At 41.7% G+C, this 27,517-nt stretch overlaps 3 protein-coding genes and 1 long non-coding RNA gene across 7 annotated transcripts in view; 3 read left to right on the forward strand and 1 right to left on the reverse strand.

Annotated features, from left to right (window-relative positions):
- The first annotated feature begins 1,955 nt into the window (after window positions 1–1,955).
- Window positions 1,956–12,138, forward strand: LOC134196948 (uncharacterized). Its single transcript, XR_009972582.1, has 3 exons — window positions 1,956–2,014; window positions 2,077–2,172; window positions 11,692–12,138. It is a non-coding gene; the product is annotated as an uncharacterized LOC134196948 (long non-coding RNA).
- An 83-nt stretch (window positions 12,139–12,221) lies between these two features.
- On the forward strand, window positions 12,222–14,851 carry LOC134197656 (uncharacterized). The gene is made up of 4 exons (XM_062667002.1): window positions 12,222–12,507; window positions 12,595–12,905; window positions 12,966–13,187; window positions 14,171–14,851. Exons 1-4 carry the CDS (start codon window positions 12,222–12,224, stop codon window positions 14,849–14,851), a joined length of 1,500 nt encoding a protein of 499 aa, XP_062522986.1.
- A 2,784-nt stretch (window positions 14,852–17,635) lies between these two features.
- LOC134197596 (uncharacterized) lies at window positions 17,636–22,222 on the reverse strand. Of its 2 annotated transcripts, XR_009972676.1 has the most exons (8): window positions 22,176–22,222; window positions 22,029–22,113; window positions 21,881–21,943; window positions 21,764–21,826; window positions 18,846–18,937; window positions 18,401–18,542; window positions 18,272–18,338; window positions 17,636–17,673 (listed from the first exon to the last, which is right to left on the reverse strand). XR_009972676.1 is itself a non-coding variant. In XM_062666941.1 (7 exons), the coding sequence occupies exons 3-7, from the start codon at window positions 21,870–21,872 to the stop codon at window positions 17,658–17,660; spliced, it is 426 nt and encodes a 141-aa protein (XP_062522925.1). In that variant the 5' UTR covers window positions 21,873–21,943; window positions 22,029–22,113; window positions 22,176–22,222; the 3' UTR covers window positions 17,636–17,657. The 2 variants fall into 2 exon arrangements, 1 of the variants encoding a protein (XP_062522925.1); XM_062666941.1 differs by having other exon boundaries at window positions 21,764–21,943.
- A 29-nt stretch (window positions 22,223–22,251) lies between these two features.
- The window catches only part of LOC134197537 (uncharacterized), a 5,603-nt gene continuing 337 nt past the window's right edge, over window positions 22,252–27,517 (forward strand). The window contains exons 1-10 of one of the 3 annotated variants that reach the window (XR_009972662.1): window positions 22,252–22,311; window positions 22,376–22,503; window positions 23,703–24,184; window positions 24,240–24,542; window positions 24,658–25,061; window positions 25,127–25,342; window positions 25,522–26,183; window positions 26,248–26,368; window positions 26,423–26,529; window positions 26,594–26,636. Coding sequence is in view for 2 of the 3 variants with exons in the window: in XM_062666880.1 (XP_062522864.1) it covers window positions 23,737–24,184; window positions 24,240–24,542; window positions 24,658–25,061; window positions 25,127–25,342; window positions 25,522–26,183; window positions 26,248–26,368; window positions 26,436–26,529; window positions 26,594–26,636 (2,291 nt within the window). In the remaining variant the exon portion in view is untranslated. Of the gene's footprint in view, window positions 22,312–22,375; window positions 22,504–23,702; window positions 24,185–24,239; window positions 24,543–24,657; window positions 25,062–25,126; window positions 25,343–25,521; window positions 26,184–26,247; window positions 26,369–26,422; window positions 26,530–26,593; window positions 26,637–27,517 lie in introns of those variants that run through there. The other 2 variants (XM_062666880.1, XM_062666881.1) reach the window with 2 other exon arrangements.

Here is a 27,517-nt window from a genome sequence, read left to right on the forward strand (position 1 = left end):
GCGTTTCACTGACTGCATTGTACAATACTACATTACTGACTTCAATACAACCACCAACACTTCACAACAAGGACAACTCATTGTTTGAATGAAGAATGCAGTGTTACATTTAATGCATGCTCAACTACTGAATGATAAGATGAAAGCTAATCCTACACATCAGTAACAGGCAACAGTTTCATGTCAACAAATACCACATACCCTGTTGCAATCGCTAAAAAATCCTCCTGGAACTTCAGTTGGATCTCCAGGATGCGTATCCTTGAATCTACAACACATCGACTATTAATTTTGCAAATGATTGGTAATAGAATGAGTGATGGCTCCTTACAATCTATCGTAGAGTCTACTTCACAGTTGACTGGATAAGATACCCACTGGATGAAAGCTTTGGGCTTGCCTACTGATTCCAATTTATCACAACTAACTTTTGTTTCAGTAACAAAGCCAGACGAATCCTTTACAAAAATATATTAAAATACATGCATCAGCAGCAATTCAGTCACACAGCCAGCCTTCCAATGTGTGTGTGTGTGTGTGTGTGTGTGTCCATTTGTCTGTCCTTTCTTTCTGTCTGTCTCTTGGTCAGTCTGTTTACTGCCTGTCTACCTGCAAGTCTGTCTTCCACGATTACATCTAATTCACAACACAACAACCAAGTAAACTACCATCGCATACCTTTATCACATCTTCAACAGATAGAACTAAGCCAACATGTTTCAATCCCACAGGCTAATTAACAGCAAATCGTTTATAGCTCTTGCCTGCTATCTAGTACACACGATATAGCAATGCATACATGCACACATCAAAGATCCAGATCCAGACACTTTACTGACTTCTCTAAACAATGATTTATGCTTGTGCACCAATCATGGGAATCCCTGGTGGTCCCCAGTCGGCCCCCAGGCAAGTAAGTCCCCTCAGTCCCAAGACGTAAACTGTTCAATAAAAAATCATGCATCTTGTCATTCTAGATAATTCCATTGTTTGAGTGGCAATCTTTACAAACGTTCCTAGGTTTCACAAAGTAACTAGCAGTTTTAGTTTGCACATTTGACCACATAATCCTTACATGCTTTTCTTTTAGGTTTGTGTACGAAATCAAGACAATTGCTTGACTACATGATTGTATAAATCCACTCACAGTTTGTCACACTTCGATTTGTAACAAGGTAAGATCATCAAGTAGAAGAGAAGAGTTTGGTGCAATTAAGTGCCAGTCTATTACATGATTAAAATTTAGTTCCTGTTCAGTTTTAGACATCGCTCCTCCCATTGAGTTTATTGCATTTGATATGTCCGTCAACTGGCTGCAGTCTACATGTAGTACTGTAATGCATACTAGACAACTGAATCATAAATTTTGTAAAGTGTCCTATAGAACAGTAAAGTGTGTCAAGTTCGAAAATCTTAATGTTTTAGGGTCCATGGTGAGACTGGAAGACATTCTGGGGTAGGTCGTAGCACTATTAATTTTCAAGTATTCATCACACCTGCGCAAGTGTACCAGGTGACCAGAAGCTCTGTCTCCACACGTGAAACGTTAGAGTTCCTGGTAAAAAGAACAATTAAGCGTGGAAGCCAAATATTAATAGTGGTAATAAAGGAGTACTAAAGGTATATGAACCAGTCTGAGATGGTTGTCTATTAAAATTAATATTTACGAGTGGTTTACCTGGTTTATCGAATCTTTTCGGTAGATTGTGTGTTCTTCTGTAAGTGTCAGACGTCCTCTGGCCTTGTGTTGAGGCTCCAAATGACATGTCTATAAGTTGAACGCATTTCCAAAAAGTTTAGTACTACATGTATTATAGAATGACCTAACCCGTTTCTTGGCAGTTGCTAGGAAACAACATGCTTGCGCAGATTGCCCCCCGGAGTCCCCAAATTTCCCGAAATATCACGTGGTCAAACCCTTGCCACAGCATATAGACAGATTGCATATTTTAGATACGCCAGTGTTCTCTAGAAATGTGTGGCGATCGTTCCTAATGCCTTTGGCTTTCTCAAAGTAACTTAATCGCCTGTCTCTAGAGAACCTCTAAATACGACTGCAGTCTTCTTCTATTCTAGATTTGTGTACAAAATCAGGACAAAAGTTTGAGTACGTGATTGTATCAATCTACTCACATTTTGTCACACCGCACTTCGATTTCTAGCAATTACAAGGTAAGAATCGTCAGTGGAAACGCACAGTCTGCATGGTAACGTACAGTGGTACATGTATTGCTCTAGACTACAGTTTACTGTAGTTTGCGTTCGCCATAATATTGTAATTAAAGTAGTCCGTATTCAGTTTGTTCCGCCACGTCGCTAGAAGGGTCGCACAGAGTGGGCAAAGAGACCGTTGAGAAGCTCTCGGTTTTCCAGTTACTGTCTAATACAGTTCCTCTAGAGTAGCCCTCTCCACAGACTTCCGGAGGATTCCATACAAGCTCTACGGGAGGAGCCCAACGTGTGCTACTTTGGAGGAAACTGTATTAGACAGTAACCGGAAAACCGAGAGCTTCGCAACGGTCTTTTTGCCCACTCTGTGCGACCATTCTTTCGCAAGTTAATTAAGTTAATTTAGAATTCGAGAAGACTAAAATGCACTGTAGTGTTCAGGTCGCTTCTTCCTCCTAATTCTAATTTCTAAGTTTAGCTAATCCAGATAGCGCGTTGGGCATTTGAGACCTGGTGTCCGCAGCGTCTAGTAAACTACAGATCTACAGAACGAAAGACTGCATTGCATGTCTAGCTAGGTCACTTGCAATTTGCTGCAAGAACATGGCAAAAGCAACGTGCAATGCTTCTGTTCAGTTTCGGGTTCGTGACGGTCTGACCCTTCAGAGACTGCGGAGACATCGCCTTTGTTTGGCTACTTGCCAAGCGGGGGTTGACAAGTTCCTCCCTCCCGTAGAAATGACAGTAGCCAGTGCACAAGCCGAACACCAATCAAATATACCTTTTGTTGCAGACAGCAATCTGCATCTCACTGTACACTGTGCGTGGTGTACAATTCCAGAAAAAGTTACGGTAACAGACTGGCCTAGAAAAACACTAGTTGTCACATGCCCAATAGCAGGTGCATATCACGTGACCTAGCTGCGGTTCTTTTTTTTGCAACTTGTACGCAACTATAAAAAGGGCTACATGTACACATGTACTTCACAGAGACGCTGTGACTCATTACTGTGCAAGAGTAATGGATTACCACATATCATTGACTGAAGCAGACCGAGATGACGGCAAACTTCACATTTAATTAATCATCCTGCCATGAACTGGGGCACATCAGACCCCTATGAAGAGTTCAAACAATTCAGGGAACATGTCAATTTCGTCCTAGATGGCCCACTCAGCAAGGCGGAAAAGAAAGAGAAGCAAGCTGGCTTGTGGCTTGGCATGTACCTGGATCGGGCATGAGGCCGCGAGGTCTAGATACAAAATGAAAAAGAAGACCCAACCAAGGTACTCGACAAATTGGAAGCCTAGGTTAGCCTGCGAAAAACTAAACGCATGGCGCATTTCCGATTCCACCAGCGGAATCAGAAAGTTGGTGAGAGCTTTGACACATTCTTGAAAGAATTGAGCTTACTTGCAATGGACTGCATTTCCACGTACAGACGGTCGACGTCCTCATAGACCGGATCATTGTGGGAGTATCCTGCAAGAAGGTAAAGGAGCGTTTCCTGAATGAAGGAGATGGTCTCACACTAGATAATGCTATCCACATCGAACGCCAGTAGGAACTCTCTCAACAACATATGAGTGAGATGAGAGGCAAGAACACTAGAGTGCACGTGACGCACGTGACAGACATTGCAGCATCACCGCCCAGAGGTGACACCAACAAGACCAAAACTTTCAAGAACACCAGCACCGCAGATATGTCTCAGAAAAGAAGAGATCCAGGCAACAAAGAAAAACACATGTGTATAGCTGCTGTGGAAAGGAGTCGATCCATGCCAGAAACAATGGTAAATGCCCTGCTATAAGTTCACAAATGCATGTTTTGCGACAAGAAAAACCACTGTATGCAGAAAGAGTCGAGATACACGCTCTACAATCCACCAAGGAACCAAGCACCGTCTAGCAGTGACAGTGAGGACACGCTGGACGACGGATACGCTGGACGACAGATGCGCCCATCTTACAAAGGATGGATGTTAACTTAATTAAGCATCAATACACTTTTACGTTCGAGGAACGGTCCTTCCGACAAATGACAGGGGGCAAGGTCAGAATCGACACAGGTGCACTGTGCAATGTGATGACCAGAGAAACATACAAAACACTCCCCAGCCCTGGAACAATGAGGAAATCAACAAACGTGCTCCTTCACCAATCATAAGCTCTGCCCTGTGGGCGTCACCAGGGTTCTCATCAAACACACAATGGCACCCACAAAGAAGCAGACTTCGAGATTGGTACTCTACAACAAGAAGACGTAATCTCAGGAGACTTGGCCGAGGAGTTGGAATTGATCAAACGGATTCATGAACTAGACCTGTGAACAACAGTGCCTCCCGAATAAGTAGAGGAGTTCCTGACCTAGCCAACGTCACTGGAACCCTTCCTGGGACCTTCTCAATTAAAATTAATCCTGGAGCTAGAGAAACCATTCGTCCGGTGAGGAGACAGCCAGCAGCCTTACGAGAAAGAGTAATAAAGAAGCTGAGAGAAATGGAGAGTGATGGCCACATTGTGAAGGTTGAGCAACCAACGGAATGAGTGTGCTCAATGGTCGTTTCCCTCAAGAATGACAAAGTGTGCATATGTATTGCCTCCAAGCGACCTCAACAAAGTAATAAAGAGGGAACACCACCCCATGAAAACGGTTGAGGAGGTGATTATCAACATTCCCAATGCCACAATTTTTTCCAGATTGTACTCGATCACGAATCATCTCTACTAACGACCTTTCATTAACACGCCAATTGGCCGTTATTGACTACCCTTTGGAGTCAAGTGCGCCCCGGAAATATTCCAAATAATAATAATGATAAAAAGCTGGAAGGCATTGAGGGGCCACGGTAATCATTGATGACATTCTCATCGCGGGCCAGTCGAGACAGGGATCATCATGACCTCATCTTCCGCAGTGTCATTGAGAAAGTAACACAATACAATCCGAAACTCACTTTCGAGAAGTGCAAGGTACGTATAACGTCGGGTACCTAATCACCGCAGAAGGCCTAAACCCGGACCCTTGCAGGGAAGATACAAGCCATCAGCGATGCCTGCTCCCCAAAGCAAGGAGGAAGTAAAGCAGTTCCTAGGGTTCGTTGGCTATCTGTCCACATTCATCTCGAACCTAAGGAGCGTTGACGAATTCCTAAGGGCATTACTGAAGGCCGATAATGACTTCACCTAGCAGCCAGCACATCGACACAGTTTTGAGAAGCTGAAGGATCTGTGCAGCCATCCACCGACATGCGCGCACTTCAACGTGCGAGAACCGGTGGAGATACAGTGTGATGCAATCAGCAAAGGACTTGGAGCAGTTTTACTACAGACGGGCAGACCAGTAGCCTACACCTGACAAGCCATGTCTGATACAGAACAATATAATCAACAAGAACAGCACTGGCAGCTTTCCTTGCAAGCTTAACTCGTCATGTGAGCTGGTTCTTCAACTACTGTCTGGAACGCAACAGTCTGCCATCATCTCCAGCTCATCTCTTGACAAAGGTCTCAGGCTCAAAGGCAGATCAGTCGTAGAAGATCGTCTCCGTACTCTTCTACCGACAGCTAAGATTGACGTTCTTACAACTAGTCAACACCAACTTCAGTCTTTGCTTGACTCCACAATGTGGCACTCAATTAAAAGCAACACCAGCTTACGTGACCGTGCCCGACTTAACACGATATCCGCACAGCACGCTGGAGCATGGCTGCTGGCAATTCCCAACCCCAACACTGGCCTCACCATGCCCCATAGAGAGTTTGTGGTATCGTTGCACATCTGGTTGGGCATCCCACTTTTCCCGGCAGATTTGGATTCCAAGCGCTGTTCCTGTGACAGATCTTAGATAAATTTGGCGACCACCTGCTTGAATGTGGCCAAAACAGCATAAGAACACGCCGACATGACGCCTTATGCGATGTTCTTTTTCACGCTTTGCTTGTGGATAATGGCAACTGCAGTAAGGAACAACGCTGCAACACTGATACTTGTGCCTGACCGGGTGATATTTTTCATCCTGACTTTGAACAAGGGCAAGCCGCCTATTTTGATGTAACAGTCAGGAACACAATGCAGCCGTCATACGTTACCCAAACAGCTTACAGTGCGGGAAATTCAGCTGCAGCTGGAGAAAGGGAAAAAGACCAACGTCATGAAGCCAATGTCACATCAACTGGGAGTATTTTTCACCCTCTTGTGTGCGAATCTCTTGGCCTGTGGTCACCACACAGTTTGGAAGTATTGAAGACCATCGCACGACGTCTATCTTTCAAAAGAAATTTGACAGTATCCAGGCAGTCAGTGACATACATGAACAACTGTCGGTGAAACTCTGGCTATATAACGCCAAAATGATATTGCATAGACTGATTTTAGATTGTACAGACATGTTCTTTGGATAATGTGTGTTAGATACCCACGTAGGTGAGTTTATATAATATATTTCTATAATATATATATATATATATATATATATATAGACACACACACACACACACACACACACACACACACACACACACACACACACACACACACACACACACACACACACACACACACACTGTTTATACTGTCTCTTTCAACATGAATGTGTGTCATCTCGTTCTTATATCATCACTTCTCTGCTGGACATCATGTTCGGTCGTGAGTCTAAAGTTTGCCGCAACTTCACCTCGCTCTTGAGCATCCAACGCTCTTCAGGTTTCTTCGACAGATCGTAGTGTTTCTAAAGTCTTCTTATTCATCTTACTTGTATCATCATCTAATTCTTGTATTTCTCTGATGAACAGCTTGGTCAAGCCATTTCCTTATCTTCTTAGACGAGCTGTAGTGGGATTGTTTGACATTTACATTACATGTGTGTATGCATGCATGTTGGCATGTATTTCCATATGTATGTAATATACCCGGATGTACAATGGCGGCGCCCATTTCTTGAATTTGGTCTGCCGTTTCCTTCGTTTTCTTGGCTTTAGCAATATGTCTAGCAAGTTGGTTGAGGAAGTTAACAGTGATGATGATGATGCGGATGATAGGGGAACGGATAGCTGCTAGTGCCGTAATGTCTGTTTCGCACTCACCTGTGAGTCAGAGTTAGAGAGTTGCTCCTGCTCCTTATGCCATTGTTCGTACGCCAATAGCAACTCCCTTCGGCAACATATCAATTTGGAACACGTCTCTCGCTCCCATTTTCCATCCGCGTCCTTTTTGTCTGCTCACAAACAGCGACTCTGTTCTGAATGTGACTTCACCTATTCTGCCCATTGGAAAGTTTGTCGACGGTCTCAAGGCCCTGGTCGCCCTAGATGTGGTGGTTTGATGGTAGATCCTCTTCTGTTTTCCTGGCTCTCCGGAATGGCGTCCACCCACGATCTGGCTAGCGCGCCTGCAGACGTTACTTCACGTCATTGTGTAGCTGGTGAATCAGCGTCTGGTGCCACCTCAGGTTCTTCATCTTGTCCTTTCACTGATCAGATCAGTCATTTTGAAGACCCAGTTCTTGAAGCAATCAAGGCAGCATGCAGCCTCGCGTGTCTCGTTCACCTGAAGGCTGTCTTGTTTGAGTCTTTGATGCAAGAGGTTTCTCTGTTACAAGTCAAGACTATTGGCCATATTCCACGCTCGGTTCGTCCTGTTCTTGTGGAAGTTCTTGCCACAGAATTCAGGAATGCCACAGAATTCAGGAATACCACGTACCATGGTTTATGGGGCTATGCTCGTCTTCACATGTTCCCTAAAGCTGTTTTGAGGTGCCCACCAAGAGGCAGACGGAAGAAACGTGTTGTTGTCAAATCCTTGTTATTATCCCATCTAGAACGATGACCTTCTGGTGATATTCAGTCTCTTTGGTTTGAGGCTAGGGTGGATGCTGATTGTAAACAATCTTCTAATTGCAAGTCTTCGCCTGTAGATCAGATTAGTCGAAAACGGGCGCTTGCTTGCTTATGCCAGAGAAGGTCGTTACAGAGATGCCATGGGGTGCCTTGGCTCTCTGGGTACAGCCAGCCCTCTCGACAGCAAGGTTATTGAAGAAATCTATCAACAACACCCAGAGCATGTCTTGCCAACTGTTTCTAGTGATATCCCTCCTTCACTATCTGTCGGTATGGATTAAGTTCTGGCTTCACTTCAAGCTTTTCCTCGTGCATCCAGCCCTGGTGCTTCTCAACTGAATTCTCACCATTTGCTTGATGCTATTCTTGGTACTACAACTCCTTCAGCCAAGCAGTGTTTGGAGAACTTGACCTGTTAGGCGAATTTTCTTTTGTCTGGTCGTGCTGACCCTAGGGTAGCCCCTTGGTTATGTGGAGCACGTCTCACTGCTCTATTGAAGAAGCATGGTGGTGTCCGCCCTATAGCTGTCGGTGAGGTCCTACGTCGACTTGTCAGCCGTCTGTGCTGTTCTGCTGTGAAAGAGGACTTACCCGACACCTTTTTGTCTTATGGTCAGGTTGGTGTCGATGTCCCAGAAGGTTTAGACGCTGCTGTGCACACTACCACCTTGTACTGCTTGATATGTGTCTGATCCCAACTTGTGTTGCTGAAAATTGATATAACAAATGCCTTTAACGAATGCTCTCAAGCTTCTTTTTTGAGTCGTCTACGTAAAGAGTTCCCAGCCTTGTTTGGATGGTCCTCGCGGTGTTACCATTGTGAAGGCATGTTGCATTTTGGGAATTCTTAGACCAAGTCATCTGCAGGAGTGCAACAAGGGGATCCCCTTGGTCCCCTACTATTCTCCCTCGTTCTTGTGGAGCTTTTGGATAACCTGGGTCCATTGCCAGATTTGAAGCTGAAGTTATGGTATTTGGACGATGGCTCTTTCCTTGGCCAGCGGGCTTCAGTTGCTTGTCTCTTGGATGTCTTGTTATCAAAGGGTCCCTCCTTTGGTCTTCATATCAATTTGAACAAATGCGAGGTCTTTTGGCCCTCTGGAGATCAGAATTTCCCCAAATTTGCTACTGCAATTCAGCGCAGTGTTCAGGTTCATGGTGATGCTGACTTCCTTGGTTGTCCTGTGTATGGATCTCCCTCATATGTTACTGAATTTGTTTCCCAACGAGTGGACAAGATTTTGGATTGGCAGGACCGTTTGACAGGTTTAGAGGATCCTCAGGTGGAGCTTCATCTTCTCCACAGCTGTTTGAGCCTTTGCAAGCTGAATCACACCATTAGAACGGGTTCCTGGCTTCAAGATCAATGATGTATTGATGCAGTTTGACAGTGGTCTTCATCACAGTTTAGAGGCTTTATCTTCTTCGGCAGTCTCTGACCTGGCATAGAAACAGGCAACTCTTCCAGTTCGTTTGGGTGGTCTAGGTCTTCGTAAGGCCTCTAGATCTTCATCTGCAGCTTTCGTTGGCAGCTGCAACTCTTCTCGACAGTTGTCTCTCCGTCTTCTTAGCGACTCGGCGTTCATGCCGGTACATAAAGAAAATGATTGGATTCAGCATTCTTCCTTTTTCCCTGGTGAAGTGCAATGCCGACAACATCTTGCAAGTCTTTTACCACCTACTAGTTCTGTCTCGTCCTCTGTTTCTTCTACACAACATTCCTTCCAACAGGCTCTGGATGATGCTTTGAGATCCAGCATTAAAGTCAGCCTTTTAGTCTGCGAGTGAATTTGTGGCTTCTCTGCGTTTGTGTTTGGGAATTCCGGTTTTCCAGCACCCCACACTCAGTCCGTTGTGTGTGCGGTCATGAATTGGACATATTTGGTGACCATGCTCTTGGCTGTGGTCCTCTTCGGATTAAGCGGCATGATGCCTTATGTGATGTCATCTTCCACTGGTTGCTCTTAGACAACTCCAATGTACGTCGAGAACAACGCTGTTCCTCTCATTCTATGACAAGACCAGGTGACGTTTTCCATTCCGACTTTTCCCTAGGCAAGGCTGCCTATTTCGACATTTCCGTGAGGAATTCGTTCACTCCCTCTCACCTTATTAATGCTGCCATAAAAGCTGGTGCTGCTGCTGAGGCTGGGGAGGTGGACAAAGATGAACGCCATTATGCTAACGTTTCAAGTTATGTCTGTTTGTTCTAGCCTCTTGTGGTGGAATCATACGGAGTGTGGGCTGCACATAGTCTGGAGGTGTTGAGATCAATTGTAAAGAAGTCTCTTCTATCATCTGGCTTGTCTCTGAGTCAAGCTTCCAGGCAATTTCATAAACAGTTATCTGTTCGTTTGTGGCAGTATAACTCAAGAATGATTAGTGACAGATCGGACCTCGTGATTGTTAACTATCTACCTAATTATTGTGATATTGCGACTTAGACTCTTTGTGCTTCCGTCCTTAGGGCGGATATGTGTTATCTGTGTTATCTGTATTATATACAAATATATTATATTTGTATAATATATTTGTATATACACAGTCCGCGTCAAAACTATTGACACATTTCCGGTTTACTTGTACTATTTTTGGAGAGTTTTCTAGTTAGCAAACAGCTGAAAAGCAGTCAGAAAAGCTATTCCATAGTATGCGCATCCGCATAGAAAACTTTTCCATCATCAAACGAGTCATGAAAAAGACAACGCCACGATATTCTGTTACTATACCGCTCCGTGCAGTACCAAGAAGGCATCTAGGATCTGCCAACTTTTACATGTTTCTTGCTCTACTGTTTACCGAACTCTCAAAAGACTGGATACATGAAAAATGAATTCAATGCAGAGGTTCCCGTGGAAGACCAAAAAACTAGCTGAAAACCTTCGAACAGCTTCAATTAGTGAACATCACGCAACAAGGAACTACAAATCAGCAAACAAACTTGCTGGCACCGCAGGAACTTGTCAGTTCTTCCACCAGCAGAAGAGAACTTCATGACGCAAGTATCGCTACACTATGCCTAAGAAAATTCCGCTGCTAGTGAAGCTAAAAAACGAGACTCTGGGCATCACGGTTTCTCGATTGACCCGCTAGCTCACCAGATATCTTGCACCAATAGAAACTTCTGGGCAGTCACCAAGGCGCTTTTTGAACTTTGTAGGCCTCAAAACGTTCATGAACTTGAAGACGCACTCCAGGCGGAATGGCACTTGCTCACGCCTTGTGATCTGTTGCCGCGTATAGAAGTACAGAAAGTCCCATGGTTTTCTATGTAAAAAGAAGACTAACAAATAGACAAAATCAGCATAACTTGCCTTTGCTTAGAGAGAACAACTTTGGCTATTTGCTAAATACTTATCCTGAACTACTTAACCATTTTCATTATTCGTTACTAAAACTTGCTAAACTTTAGACTCTCTAAATGTCTTTCAGTTTGAGGTGGGTTTTTAAAACTTGAGTTTTATGTTGCCATTTTAAATTAATAGACTATTTTGTAATATTCATTTGCAAACAGACAAATAAATGAACAGACAAAATTCACTATTTATGTTTTAATATTTTGTAACTCGAGACAACAGCTACTATAGCTCATTCCATAAAAAATCAACATTGATAGCTAACTCATGTCTTGAGACAGTTGTTCTATTATCTATTAATTAATGTGTACGTATTCAAATGCAGACTGACTCCATTTGCCAATTAACCTTCTTCAATTATGGACCAAGAAGCTCAGATGTTGAGTTCACAAATGGGCTCTAGCGAGAAAATTGGCACAGGCACTTCCAGCTCTCCTGATTTGGCTGACATTGTCATTTCTTGCTGGTTAGAGATGCAGTCTCTAAAAGATTTCATGATCATGAAGATGAAACTAAAACGTCTTCTGCGACCATTTGGCCTAGTCCATTTGCTGGATTCTGTGACTGACACATACGAACTGTTTGATACTGTCTTCTTAAATGATTATACCAATGTGACTGAGCTGCAAAAGTTTGAGCTACTGCAAGAAGCAATAAAAGTAACAGGAAAACATGAGATGGTTGACAAAGTGAGCAAAGCATACAAACAAACACAGTGTCTATCTGCAACCAACTCATTGAACAGTAGACCTAGTCAATGTCCACAACTGGTCGATAAAAGTAAACTTTAATGTTCATATTGTCTGCAACATCAACAACTTAGTTTGTCTTACAGGTGGAGATGACGGTGTTAGAATGGAATATCTTGCTGGTAGTCATGGCATATGTGGTGACCTACTGAATCATTTTTTACTGGTCAAAGACAACATAGGAAGACAGTGGAATGACTTAGGCAGGGAGCTAAAAGTACCAGAAGCAGAAATTGAAGACATACATGATCACCAAAATAATTATTCAAGTTGCTGCTATGCTATGCTCATCAAATGGGCAAGAGCAAATGGACAAGATGCAACGAAACTAAAGCTTGAACAAGCATTGATACAAATACAAAGAAAAGACATTGTTGACAATGTACTAAGAGGTATGCTGTTCAGCTTGCTATTGACAAATTAATCAATTTATAACTAAACGTTTACTTATTTAATTATTTATTTATTTATTCATTTAGCAGGAACTTGCACTACTGAAGTTACCTCATCAACATCAACTATTGCAAATAACCAACCTCATGCTGCTGCTCAAGCTTCGCAAGGCCTAGCTGATCACATTTCCGAATCATATAAACAAAACACAACAGAAATCAATCATCATGATACTGTCCACGAAAGTGCAACTGTCTTTCCAATGCAATATTCAGCTGTCCCTCATGATTCCACCCACTTGCAAAGTTCCAATTCACATCTTTCACAAAGTTCAATGCAATCCACTTGTACTCAATCTAACCATAATGACACCAACCATGGTCGTGCACTATCTCAGGTGAAATTGTAAAGAGTACTCAGTCCGCTAATTTTAATATAACAGCATGATTATTTTTAGCAGACCACCAATAGAAGAGTCTCTAGTTACATTGAGCAAAGAAGTCACGATTCCATGGTTGCTCTGTTTCATAGAGCAGCCAAATATCAAAGTATTCGTCATCTAGCTTTTGTAGCAGTTGGTAGAACAGGCGTAGGCAAAACAACTTCAATGAATGAAATTCTTGGTACCATAACAAGCCAAGGCAGTCGTGTACACCGTGGAACAGTTGGACGTATAAAGGTATCACTCCATTGCATTGTACACACACACACACACACACACACACACACACACACACACACACACACACACACACACACACACACACACACACACACACACAATCCATCCATCCATGTTCTGCCTTCACTTGAGTAAGTGGTGCAGACCACATTGTTAGGTCACTTCCTAGGACTTTATTGTCTCCAACTTAATGTCTGACTCTGTTCGGATTCTGATTGTAGAATTTCGTATGATTTCTATAACCTTGTTGTTTAAATTTTTGGTGTCCGTGGCAACAAGAGAGAATGAGCTGCTGCTCCATGTTTCTGTCGTTGGTGATTGACAAGACCTGCCTTGTTTGGGCTGTAAAAGTGCAACCAGGTTGAGTACAATGTAGTTCGGTCAATCTGATACTTGCTTCTCCTCATTTCTTTCGTTCCTCTTATCTTTCTCCATCTTTTCCATTTCCTCGGCTTCCTCATCCAACTCTGTAACTACAGTGTCCACTATGGATCTCCACTTAGCACAATGTTGGGCATGTGCATCCATTCTTTGTTGAGCTTACATTTCTTCAAATCTCTCATTATAACATCAACCCATCTCAGCTTCTGACTGCCTACAGAATGTTTACCTCTTTCAAACTTGCAAAACAGCAGTTGCCTTGGAATACGATGAGGTTCCAACCTGGCTACGTGGCCTTGCCACCTTAGCCTTTTTCCTTGTGGTTTTACAGATCAATTGATTGCAGATCTGCAGGGTGATCAGCCCCATGAGTCTGTTGTGCTGACGTTTAGCCATCCATCAGAAATGTTACCAGGGCCACCACAAGAAGGATTCAGCACCAGCCCCCCCCACACACACAGCATGCACACACAGCACATAGATATCATGCCTACCTGTCACAGTGTGTAGTGGCATACATACTGGTATGTGCACTAACATTCCCGGCTACATTATTTCATACTTTAACACATTGTCTAACTATTAAAATATTCAAATAGTCAGAAACAAGATTTGCTTCAACTTGGACCAGGAGTTATTCATGTGAAGATTCGATTACATACAAGCTGAGCTTCATTGACACACCTGGCCTGGGTGACAACTCTCATGATCATCTTACTGATCAAAAGGTATGCGACCGAATCTGCTGGGCAACAGATCCTATCAAGAAAGACGAAAATGCACAAGTCATGATGGTCTACTTCTCCCCAGCACCAAACTTCATGGATGACAAAGAAATTGAATCTATCAGGAAACTGGAAGAAGCTACTGGCATTGATTTGTTTTGTGTGGTGCTGACCAAGGCAAGGACAGCAATACCAGATGCCAGCCTTCAATGGGATGAATGTAAACAAGACATAATAGAGTCTCTTGATGTCATCACTGAAGAGTTTCTAATTGATTATGTCAATAAAAAAAGTCAAGACAAGCCACGTGCAAATCGTCAACAGCTGCATACTAAAGGAATAAAGAAAATCAAAGCTGATGCTGATGGTCTTCCCACAAAAGAAAGCATTAGGAATGAATTTCTTCAAATTTTATCGAGACTACGGCTTCAGAAAAACAAACCACAATGGTTTAAAGACAAGCTATGTGAAGGGAACGAGCGGATGCATGTGCCTGTCATAATGCTCGAAAACCATAAGTTACTGCAAACTGAAACGTTAGCAATCAGATTATGACATGATAATCCATTATACAACATGCATGCATGCTTGTGTTGTTCATAGTTGCAATGTTGAGCAACTTACTAAACAGTGGGTTGAATTGCTGGGTGCAAAGTCACCTCTTTTCCTCCTCATGACATGTGATGAAGTCACGTCTGATGCAAACAGCAGCAAGTTCTACTTTCAAGTCAGAAAATGTTTTCAATTTGCAACTATATAATTCAGTGCTGTAATCAATCTATTTCGCACCAACAGGAAAACAATAATGTTGAAGAACCAGTGGTTACCATTCTTCCCATTTGTGGAGATAGTTCTATTAACGGAGCAAGGCAAAGAAGAAATATCCAACAAAGTCAATGACAATGCTTAGTGCTGTTTCAACATTGTATTAATTAATTTATCTTTGTATGCTTTACAGAGTTTGCACAAATACTAAAGAGACTGGTGCTAATGATCATAAAGTAAGAAAGAGTCATGTCTGATAATTTGTTTAATACGTGAACACTGCCTGACTTAGACCTTAACTAATATACACTGCATGCTACCAAAACTAACAGATAATTAAGAAAGAAGCTGCGACTATCTGAGACTTCACACTAACCATCTACAATACCTGACATGCTTACTGTAGCATGGGTTATTGTAGAGTCTCGAGAACAAGTTACTATTTGACTATACAACTCATTACATGATCACTTAGTACTGCTTATGGCACCTCACATACATAACTGTTTATCCTTATTCAGCCTACTCAATGGTGAACCACAATTACACCAGACTGATGAATTCAGCAATGCTTAACAAGAAGAAAACAACAATGACAAAGTCAACAACCACCAAATATGTGTACAAACAGTACTGCACAGTTAAGTATCAATTTGAAAGTGTACTAGCTACAGATATACTCTCTCAAATGGAAAACAAGTGTGTGTGCATGCGCGCGTGCTTGTGTAACACAAATAATAAGTAATCATCTCTGCTAATTAATAGTCACATGATAACTGTCCACACCAGTGACAGTCACAGTGGGTATATGAGATTCAATGGAATGTACTTTCCTCTGAGTGACCAATTGAGGTTTGTCAACATGCCATCATGGTTCTACGTTTGCTTCCATAAAGTAAGCACACTGTGGTATATTGCTCTTCATAATATGCTTTAAGATGACTGTTTGTCCTACATCAGCACAGGTATACTATATGCATGGCCATTAAGACTGCATCATGATCCAGGACGTAAGACATGAAACCGTACACTAGGCAAATGATGGCTTGGCAAGAGCAGAAATATTGATGAACGGATTAAGAGAAGCCTGACATGTTTACAATATTATGGTGTTTATTGGGTGTTGCTATATACAGAAGGCACATATGCAAGATGTTTGAAAACTATTTCTGAGACTATTTGTTCAACTGCCATACAGTCGAATGTCAGTTATCCAAACAGTTTGGGACCTGACCTAGTCTGTTGCACAGCCCCTCTTGACGTCATCTTAACGTGTGCACGAGGTGCAGGCACTGTCCCCTCTCCACTCCTCGCGCACGCGTTAGGAGGGTCTGTGCAAGAGACTAGACCCGACCCTGTTCATAACTCTGAATACTTCAGATAACTGACCTTAGCTCTACTTGCATGCAAACAGGTGTCGTCCTTGGGCCTTGTCTATCATGTATACTGAACAAAATTTGCACTAACACCCAAACTCGACTGCTCTCTAATGAAAAAGTAGTTTTAAGTAACATTATATGGTAATACCATATAATGTTATTACTTGACATTGCACCTTGTTGAGCATGCATGTAACAGTTTATAGTCCACGGCACTCTGCAGTCGGTTGACTGGCACGTTCAGATAACTGGCATTCGGATAACTGACATCCTACCGGCTACTGTATATATTACAATTAATTAAGCCAGACTGCTGTAACTATTGCATCATGTTTGGCATACACCCAACAAACAGAATTTGTCCTGTTTGCTTGCATCAGCTTGCATTGGCTTGTGTTGTTGCATTAGTATTTAATCTTCGCTCATTGTAAACAGGTAGACACAACAAACAGGATCTAGATGTAAAATGCAGCTGGACTCATGTAAACCAGCTTCACTATTTGGTTGGTTAGAAATCTATTAACTTTTAATATCCATTTAGCAACAAAATATGACAGGATTTGCCTCATATTTTTCAATTAAAATGTACTGTATTTTATTCTTATGTTGTTGCATCTTCTCTAACAATGATTTCAAACAACAGAAAAAATGCCAGATGACTATACAACTACTGCTGCTGCAATTACTTAGAAAGCATCAGCTCAAAATGCTAATAAAATTATAGTAAAGCTACATTAACAACACCTCTCACACACATTAGCCCACCATATAAAAATTGACACAAACAATACATGAAAATATCCAACTGTGACTGTAAGTCCAAGAAATAGAAGAATAGTAATCCATATTACCGCACAGACTATGAAGTCTCCAAGACAAGGAAATGCACAAAGTAGTGAAGTGTAAGAACAAACATGACAAAAACAATCAGATTAATGTCCAGACATCTGCTTAAAATCACAACAAAACCATATGCATTGTGTTTGTGTCACAGACAATCACTTGCTAGCTTCTTCTCAAAGTCTAACTGTGCAGTTGAAAATTAACTAAAATCCAAAGGACAATATGTCATCACAAGTTGGAGACAATAAACACCTCAGCCTACCTTCTCTAGCATGCTGTTATAGTCAAGAGTAAAGTAGCCTATTCCTTCAAACTGGAATTGATCACCAGCCTGACCATTTGATACAGACACATCCACAACAGCATATTGGATATCACATGTAACACATCCTATACACAACAACAAACAAATTATAAGAAACCAATAAAACACTAAACACAAGCATAAACCAGCGATAACAATCTAACCCTAGCGTGCGTGGTTGGTCAGTCGTTGGTCTATGGCTGGCATTACTATACTCAACACTTCACACATCGGTAAAAAGCTTGTATCAATGCATTTAATTTGTAAGTATTTAATGTTTGCTTCTTGTAACTTACAGACACATCACGTGTCTCATTCATTGTGTGCCTGTGTGTAAGCTAGTCCACATATACTCTCTTCTTCATGGTATTATTCAAACAAATCAGAGTTGGAATAAAGGATTAACACCTCAAATATTGCATAGAAAATAACTGATGTCACAGTGATAAATTTGGTGTAAATATTTGTGCCCAAAAGATGGTATGATTGAGTTGATGCAAAGCCACAGAGTTGGAGCACTGACAACAATACTACATTACTGACTTCAATACAACCATCAACACTTCACACCAAGCACAACTCATGTTACATTTAATGCATGCTCAACTACTGAATGGCAAGATAAAAGCTAATTCCACACATCAGTAACAGGCAACAGATTTCATGTCAACAAATACCACATACCCTGTTGCAGTTGCTAAGAAATCCTCCTGGAACTTCAGTTGGATCTTCAGGATGCGCATGTTTAAATCTACAACCCATCGACTATCAATTTTACAAATGATTGGTAATAGTATGAGTGATGGCTCTTACAATCTATCGTAGAGTCTACTTCACAGCTGACTGGATGAGACACCCACTGGATGAAAGCTCTGGGCTTGGCTACTGATTCCAATTTATCACAATAAACTTTCAGCTCAGTAACAAAGCCAGACGAATCCTTTACCAAAATATCCTAATGAGATACATCAGCAGAAATTCAGTCACACCGTCAGCCTTACAATGTGTGTGTGTGCATGTGTGTGTGTGTGTGTGTGTGTGTGTGTGTGTGTGTGTGTGTGTGTGTGTGTGTGTGTGTGTGTATGTGTGGTGCATGCGTGCGTGTGGTGTGTGTGTGTGTCCACTTGTCTGTCCTTTCCTTCTGTCTGTCTCTTAGTCAGTCTGTTTACTGCCTGTCTACCTGCAAGTCTGTCCTCCATGTTTAACTTAACCACAAATAATTCACAACACAACAACCAAGTAGACTACCACCGCATACCTTTATCACATCTTCACAACAGCAGCCTCGCACCAGACCCTCTCGTGCCGTCGTGCCCAATTCCCATATAACACGACAACGCCAGATTATTTCTACACAAAAGTAATCAGCTGTGAATAACACTAAAATTCTCCCTATGCAAACATTTTCCCCTTCAAAGTATACAATTTACTCACAGACTGACAACCGCATAAGCAAACACATACACACAATGAAATTAAAACAAACATTCAGAGCAACTGCAGTCGTCTCTGCCTAACTCGTGTGTGTGTGTGTGTGTGTGTGTGTGTGTGTGTGTGTGTGTGTGTGTGTGTGTGTGTGTGTGTGTGTGTGTGTGGTGATAGCTCAGTTGGTTAGAGAGTCATCTTAGAGTTTTTACGTCCGGGACCTTAAAGGGTCGCAAGTTCAAGTCACTGTGATGGCGAGCTATGGCATAATTTCCTTAGGCAAGAAACTAACACACATTTGCTTGTCTCGACTCAGGAGTATAAATGAGTACCTGGTCATTGACTGGGGTCCTAAGCGGCCATCGGCTGTGACATGACATCAGCCACTGGGTCCTGGTGAGACTTCGGGTGCTCACATTACAGTTGGCTTCACAAGTCGGTACTTCTGCAAGTGCCTGGCCCAGCTCCAGGAGTTTGCTAGTGCAGACCCAGAGTTCCCTGAGTAGCGCACAGGGCCCAGCTTAACAGCTGGGGGTGACATCTGAGAGGCAGCTCCTGACATTTAGGATTTTTTAGGTGTGTGTGTGTGTGTGTGTGTGTGTGTGTGTGTGTGTGTGTGTGTGTGTGTGTGTGTGTGTGTGTGTGTGTATGTGTGTGTGTGTGCGCGTGTGTTTAGTAAACCACAACAGCTAAGTCTCTTGTTTTACATACATAAACTGTGCATTCATAAACTAAGAAGGGAAGCAGACACATAAACAAACCACACAAACAACATCTTGACTTCAAATCCCTAAAGCAACAAGTGCAGATTGCCAATTCAACAAAACCTCTCAAGTCAAGCCATACACACAGTGGTTATTGTCTGTGGATGAGTGTTATGCTTGTCTACAATCTGTAACAAGAGGTTTCTAATTCATAACCCTCCCACTGGTAACAGTAAACTATGATAATCATGCATAACACACAAAACTCTCTAAGTGATTCATTACCAATGAGGATTCAACCATCTGTTGACACACGTAGCACATTTCTAGCCTTGAATACCATAATTCTTTAAATAAACGCCATCCTCAAATAATTCCGCATTCGAGGTCTATTGCTAGACATTTGAATTTGAAGACATGAAATTAGGCATTTGAAGGAAATTGTATGACTTCTTTGGAGGCATACGTTTCTCTACACAACCGGGATACTGTTTCACAACATGACGTCTCAAAGAGTGAAATGTGTACACCAGTATGGTAAGTGTTGTTCTCTTGAAATGATGTCAAACCTACAGCGTGTACGCGTACACGCTCCTAAAGCACAGACAGAGTTGTTAACAAATAAAAGCCACCCTCAAACAAATGCCACAGCTGGACTCTATCATAGCTAAAAATAAATGCCACAATGTTTAATAAAAGAAATACGAAGGTCCTGCTTCAACTGTTCACAACATTTCAACTTTTTCAGCTAAACTATTACTGCAGTGCACATCGCACACCACTACTTCAGTGTTACATGTCAAGAGCACTTACTCAGAAAACACAAATGTCTACAAAGTAAACGTATAGTCACAAGGCATTAAAGATGTCAGTTTGGTATTTGCATTCACTATATAAATATTGAACAATTCCCATAGCATGTCCACTTTCAGTGGTAGGAAAGAGAGATATAGTTCACTACAAATTGGTCTAAATTTTAATCTACACTCACTATGCAGTTTGAATATCATAAAACAAATACAAAATGCTGCTTCAAATATGCATGCTTAACTTAACAATATGACACTAATGCTGACGTTGACGCTGAGGCTAATGCTGAAATAGAAATGAATCCTATTTCATCGTCAGCGTCAATGTCAACATCAAAGGATGCCGTCTCTGTCGAGGCGGTGCCTTTGAAGTTTGAGACTCAGTTGAGCGTCAGCGTTGGTCATATTGCGAACCAGGCTTTAGTCTATCTAGACAAAACACATGACTTTGAAGAGGATGCGAGTGGATCAAAAGAGCACTGTTTTCTGTAAGTGCTGCAGATGGTGATGACCTGGAATGATGTTGAACACACATGTCATACTTAGTTACCATACTTGCATGGACGTGCTGTATCGGAAGCTTGACAATGCCACATGGGGCTTATGTCCATACACACAAGTTGCAGGTGAAACAGGGCTGCAGGTGGTAGTGTGGAGCCACGTGTGGGTATGGATGGCATTGAGATGATTTGGTGCTGGCACCGCGTGAATGTAGACTCCAGACTCTGTGATATTGTATTGAGCAGACGCTAATTCTATACGTATATGGCACTGTCCATTGAGCTCTACAAATTCACTTCCGCGGAATGTCTTTAGATACAGTACAAAGCATCTGTCTGGCAATGGAAGAAAAATTGGTGCAAGGGACTAAAGTCTTGGAGCCTCCTGGAGTCAAAAGACAATTCTCTGAAGGACAGGTTTGGCTCTGTTGCCATGGTAACAACAACCCCTGGTAACCATGATTCTGCTCTACTGTGTGATTAAGGTGTAATAGCAATGTTTAAAATATTTATAAGCAAAATAAACAGACTGGCAGACATAACAAGCTCAAGCAAAAGAACACACAGGTGAACCAGTTAATTTAGTGTTATTGTCATTCCTGGCTACTTGACAACAGGCCAAGACATGCCAACAGACAGACTAACCACTCAATCAATATGTGGGTACAGTATGTACGCACAACATAATTTAGACCACAGCCAATCAGGAAGCCTGACATTTGACATCTGACATCATACCCGTATGTAGACGCACTTGTTCTAGAGGATGCTCTTGTTTGGTGTTATAGCCTTGGAAACAATCTACACAATGCAAACAACACGGCCGTACTCTAAGAAAGTCACTCATCCTCTTACCCGTCCACTAGCCTCCTCTTTTCTCTCTCTTCACATTTGTGAAAACGGGGTTCCCGGATACGACTGGATGATGATGAGTGGTAAAGGAGTATTAGAGGTTTATGAACTAGTCTGAGATTGTTTTTAAATATTTGTAAAAGTGGTTTACCCGGTTTATCGAATGTTTCCGGTAGGTTGTGAGTTCTGTACGTGTCAGACGTCCTTTGACCTTGCCGAGGTTCCAGATGACATGTCTATAAGTTTAACGCATTTCCAGAAAAGTTTAATACTATTGTAGATCAAATAATGACCTAACCGTTGCTGCCCGCCATGCCGCTTGACAGTTGCTATGAAATGAGTAACAACACGCTTGCGCAGATTGGCTGTCGCCGGGAAATCCTCGACCTCAACCTCAAAAGTCACGAGGTCGAAGCCATTCCAAGAGAATTTAGGTATTACATATTTTAGATAAAGTCATTGTTCGTTAGAGACGTGTGGCCATCGTTCCTTACCTAGCGTCCTTGGCTTTCTCAAGGAAACTTGAATGTAACTTGCAGCTTGTGGATATGATATCGATGTAGTAGGACTGCAGTCTTCTTCTTTGTAGATTTGTGTACGAATTCGAAATCAGGACAAAAGTTTGAGTACGTGATTGCATCAATCTACTTACATTTGCTAGACCGCACTTCGATTTCTACCTAGATAGACAAAGTATGTCAAAGTGTGTAGTTTGTATTCAGTTTGCGCCGTCGCGTCGCTCTTCCCATACAGCTTCGCTCCCTTCCGCTATAGCTGCATGTATTGTTCAGTTTCTTCCTTCCTCCTAGGTCCTCCTGGGGTAATTTAAGCCTAGAGTTTTAGATTATGTAGGCTAGCTAGCTAGATTTGAGACTTGGCGTCCGTCGCGTAGACAGAACGAACGACTATGTCTGTCAGTTGCAATTTGCAGCGCAGTCTAGTGCAAGAACATAGCAAAGCAACATGCAATGCTTCTATTCTGTTTCAGGCTCGCGACCCTTTTCTTTTCTAGTTACTATACTCGGCGATGTCACCGCCCTTGTTTGGCTACGTTACATTACACCTAAAAAGGCGTGGCCCAAAGATTGGTGGTTAGGAGGCTCCTCCCCTTTCACTGCATGCACACCCGCTTTATTTTCCTTGACAATTTCGCTACAGTACCGTGAGGATGGAGGTTTCTAGGGATGTTTTAATAAAAAGGCAGACTCTTGCAACCTGCTTTTCCGGTACGACGACGTCAACTTTCACTTATAGTTACTTAAAATTACTCTGACCCTCAAACTTCTGTTTGCAGCGCTCGAACTTCCAAATTTTAATACGTAAACACTTCATTCCGGTGGCCTCTACATCTGTGATCATAGCTGGTGGGGTCTACTAACAGCCAGACTGACTACAAGTGATCACTGACGGACAGATGTATACATCTAAGACAATTTCTGTAGACAATTTCAGCAAATTCCTAACCCTGCCTTTGCATACAGAGAACAACATTGGTTATTTGCAACAGAAATACTTATCCTCAACTATTTACAAATTACTTAGCCACATTTTCTTTCCGTTACTAGAATTTCCTAAACTGTAGACCCTCTAATGTCTCAGTTTGGGGTGAGAAGGTTTTATGTCACCACTTTAAAATTACAGACTTTCTTGTAATATTCATTGCAAACAGACATACGAACAGACAGATATATAAACAGACAAAATTCAGTATTCACGCATGTGTTAATTAACATTCTAACTGGAGATACAGTATTTCATAAAATCAACACTAATAGCTAAATCATGTCTACAGACAGTTGTTCTAACTGCACATATTCATATGCAGACTGATTCCTTGACATTGCCGACCTTCTTCAACTATGGCCCAAGCATCTCAGACGGTCAGTTCACAAATGTTGAGTTCACAAACGTACTCTAGCGAGAAGATTGGCATGGGCACTCTTACCTCGGCTGCTGATTTGTCTGACATTATCATTTCTTGTTGCCTGGAGACGCAGTCTAACGAAGATTTTATGATCATGAAGATAAAATTGAAAAGTCTTCTGCGACAATTTGGTCTTGTCCATTTGCTGAAAACTGTAAAAGACACATTTGAACTGTTTGATACTGTCTTCTCAAACGAGCATCCCAATCTGACTGATCTGCAAAAGTTAGAGTTACTGAAGGAAGTAATGAAAGCAACAGGAAAACACCACATGGTTGACAAAGTGGGCCAAGCATATAAACAAATTTGTCAAATGCAGTGTCTGTCTGCAACCGACTCACTGAACAGTACATCTAGTCAATGTCCACAACTGGTCTTTCAAAGTAAACTCTCGTGTTTGTATTGCCTGCAACATCGACAACTCAATTTGTCTTACAGGTGAAGATGGTGATTTTAGAAATGAATATCTTGCTGGTAGTCATGGCATACGTGATGATCTACTGAAATATTTTTCTGTGGTCAAAGAAAACATAGGAAGACAATGGACTGACTTAGGCAGGAAGCTGGAGACAACCGAAGCAGACATTGAAGATATACAAGATCACAACAATAATCATTCAAGTTGCTGCTATGCTATGCTCATCAAATGGGAAAGAACAAATGGACAACACGCTACAAAGCTAAAGCTTGAACAAGCATTGACACGAATACAAAGAAAAGATATTGTTGACATGTTAAGAGGTGTGTCAAATTGCTGTTGATAGATCAATGAATTCACTGATATAGCTCATCTATTAAATTTGTTTATTTATTTTAAATTTTATTTATTTATTTACCATATTTATCTATTTTGCAGCAACTTGCTCGGCTCAAAGTGGATTACCAATTTCAACACCAACTATGGTAGGATATGAGCAGCCTGCTGCTGCTCAAATTTTGCAAAACCCAGCTGATCCCATTTCCGTCTCATCTAACACATCACGTAAAATCAACCATCAAAATGGTGTCCAACAAAGTGGTGCAACTGGTCATCCAATGCAATGTTCAGATGCCTCTCACAAAATGGCATCTGATCATCGGTATCAAGTAGTGAAGCCTGAAGCTGACTTAACACATGTGCAGTTACAACAAAGTTCAAGTCTCAACTCACTTTCTTCACAGTATCCATTACAACCGATTGGTGTTCAGTCTAATCACGGTGACTGCTCACTGCTCATTGACACTCCAGATGATGTCGACCAAGCTTGCACACTACCTAAGGTGTGATTAAGTAAATCAATGCTCTTTAAGTTCACTACAATAGATAAATGTATGATTTTCACCAGGTTGATCATAGAAAACTGCTTGCTTCCTATAAGCGACAAGATCCATCCATGATCGATACATTCCATACAGTAGCCAAGAATCGAAAAATTTGTCATCTAGTTTTTGTAGCAGTTGGCAGAACTGGTGTAGGAAAAACAACTTCCATGAATGAAGTTCTTGGTACCATAACAAGAGAAAACAGTGATGCACAGCGTGGAACAATTGGCCAAGGAATGGTATCACTGCACACACACACACACACACACACACACACACACACACACACACACACACACACACACACACACACACACACACACACACACACACACACAATACATAACTAAGTCATACACATGTATATGTAGTGACATACCTGTATAGCACGTTTAGATAACTATCACAATTTTTATAGTCTGAAACTCAATTTGCTTCAACTTGGACAAGAAGTTACTCATATGAAGATTCTACTACATACAAGTTGAGTTTCATTGACACACCTGGCCTAGGTGACAACTCTTGTAATGGTCTCACTGATGAAGAAGTCTGCGAGCGGATCTGTTGGGCAACAGATCCTATCACAAAGGAAGAAAATACACAAGTCATGATGGTGTACTTCTCCCCAGCACCAAGCAGTATTGATGCTAAAGAAATTGAATCTATCAAAACGCTGGAAACAGCCACTGGCCTTGATTTATTTTGTGTTGTGCTGACCATGGCAAGGTCACCAATAACAAATGCCTGCCTTAAATGGGATGAATGTAAGCAAGACATAAAGAATTCTCTTGATGTCATCACTGAAGAGTTTCAAACTGATTACATCAATGAACACATTGAAGATGATGACTCCGATACTGACCGTGACCTACTGCTTAGTAATGCAAAGAAAGAGATCAATGCTGATGCTGATGGTCTTCCCAAAAAACGAGGCATCAAGGAAAAATTTCTTCAAATTTTTTGGAGACGTAAGTTTCAGAAAACCAAAACACAGTGGTATGAAGAGAGGCTTCGTAGACAAAACAAGCTGCCTGTGCCTGTGGTAATGCTTGAAAACACAGAGTTACTGCAAACTGAAAAGTTAGCAACAAACTAATTACAACATGACAATTAAGATACAACATGCATGCTTGTTTGTTTGTAGTTGCAATGTTGAGCAACTTTTCAAACACTGGGTTGAGTTGCTGGGTGAGAATTCACCTCTTTTCCTCCTCATGACATGTGACGAAGTCATGTCACACCCAAAGAGCAAGTTCTACTTTCAAGTCAGATGTTTTCAATTCGCAACTATTGATACAGTAGAGTATATTCTAGTCTAGTTTGTACCAATAGGAACACAGAAAAGCTGGACAATCAGGCGTTACCAATCTTTCCATTTGTAGAGATAGTTCTACTGGAAGAAAGCAAAGAAGAAAAGTTCAACAAAGTCAATGGCAATGCTTAACATTGTATAATCATTGTGCTAAATCGCTCTTGTGTATGCTTTGCAGATTATTTCCAAAGATTGAAAGAATTGATACTAATTATCTTTTCGTAAGTCTTGTGTGTTAATGTAATATGTAAGCATTGACAATTTGCCTGACATAACATTTACTGTATTTCCTCGTATACAACCCCAGCGCTCTTATTAGAACATTTTGGCACTATGTGCCATGTACAATGTGGTTAGGGAATAGGGTAGAAGCCATGGAATTCCCTGAAGGATTGCAGACAAACGAAGACATCATATGATAGCTACAGTTCTGATGGAAGTTTGCAGCATGTTATCACTGATCTATGACAGCAGTTTGCCAACTGTAAATTTGTTGCCAACTGTATATTTGTCTGTGAAGAAAGCAACCAAATCAGAATCAGAAATATGGCCATCAGTGATACCGTATTTAAGATGAAATATTAGCAGGGAATTTATTTTGGCGGATTGGCAGATTTTTAGTGAGAGTCAATATATAATCTGCTATTAATTTGGCAACCGGGATACGTTGACGTCATCACTCTTGTGGATTAGGCATCAGGCAATGTGGCGGTGCGTCACGTGGATGAGGTCACAAGATGATAAAACCCCTAGCTGCTTGTCGTCTGTTGTGCCTATCCTGTCTAGCAGGGAGTTTGGACATGAGAATGAGGCCATGACGCTATGATGAAGAGGTGGAATAATGCGAGTTAAATTACGTAATAGCAAACTCCTCCATGACAGGTGGAGAATATCATACATATATCAATTATCTAACGACTATGTCCAACCGCCAAAATAAAATCCGCCGAAATAAAATCCGCCGAAATAAAATCCGCCAATATGCTTTTACTGTCCATTTTTTAGCAAACCTCCAAAATAATTTCCTGCCATTGTTTCATCTTATATGCGAAAAAAATCGAGAAAATCCCGACGAAATCGGGATACTTGGACAGCCTGTATG

Source organism: Corticium candelabrum, chromosome 22, assembly GCF_963422355.1.
Source record: "Corticium candelabrum chromosome 22, ooCorCand1.1, whole genome shotgun sequence".
NCBI lineage: Eukaryota > Metazoa > Porifera > Homoscleromorpha > Homosclerophorida > Plakinidae > Corticium > Corticium candelabrum.

Bases quoted from the DNA above. Each gene is read 5' to 3' on its own strand.
- LOC134197656 (XM_062667002.1), top strand. From the start codon at position 12,222: ATGGAATATCTTGCTGGTAGTCATGGCATATGTGGTGACCTACTGAAT. The intron at 12,508-12,594 runs GTATGCTGTTCA...TTATTCATTTAG, and splicing joins TGTTGACAATGTACTAAGAG to CAGGAACTTGCACTACTGAA. The intron at 12,906-12,965 runs GTGAAATTGTAA...GATTATTTTTAG, and splicing joins ATGGTCGTGCACTATCTCAG to CAGACCACCAATAGAAGAGT.
- LOC134197596 (XM_062666941.1), bottom strand. From the start codon at position 21,872: ATGAGTGACTTTCTTAGAGTACGGCCGTGTTGTTTGCATTGTGTAGAT. The intron at 18,938-21,763 runs GTATGATGTCAG...ACTTTTGTGTAG, and splicing joins ACAAGTGCGTCTACATACGG to AAATAATCTGGCGTTGTCGT. The intron at 18,339-18,400 runs GTAAGAGCCATC...GATGGGTTGTAG, and splicing joins AGTAGACTCTACGATAGATT to ATTTAAACATGCGCATCCTG.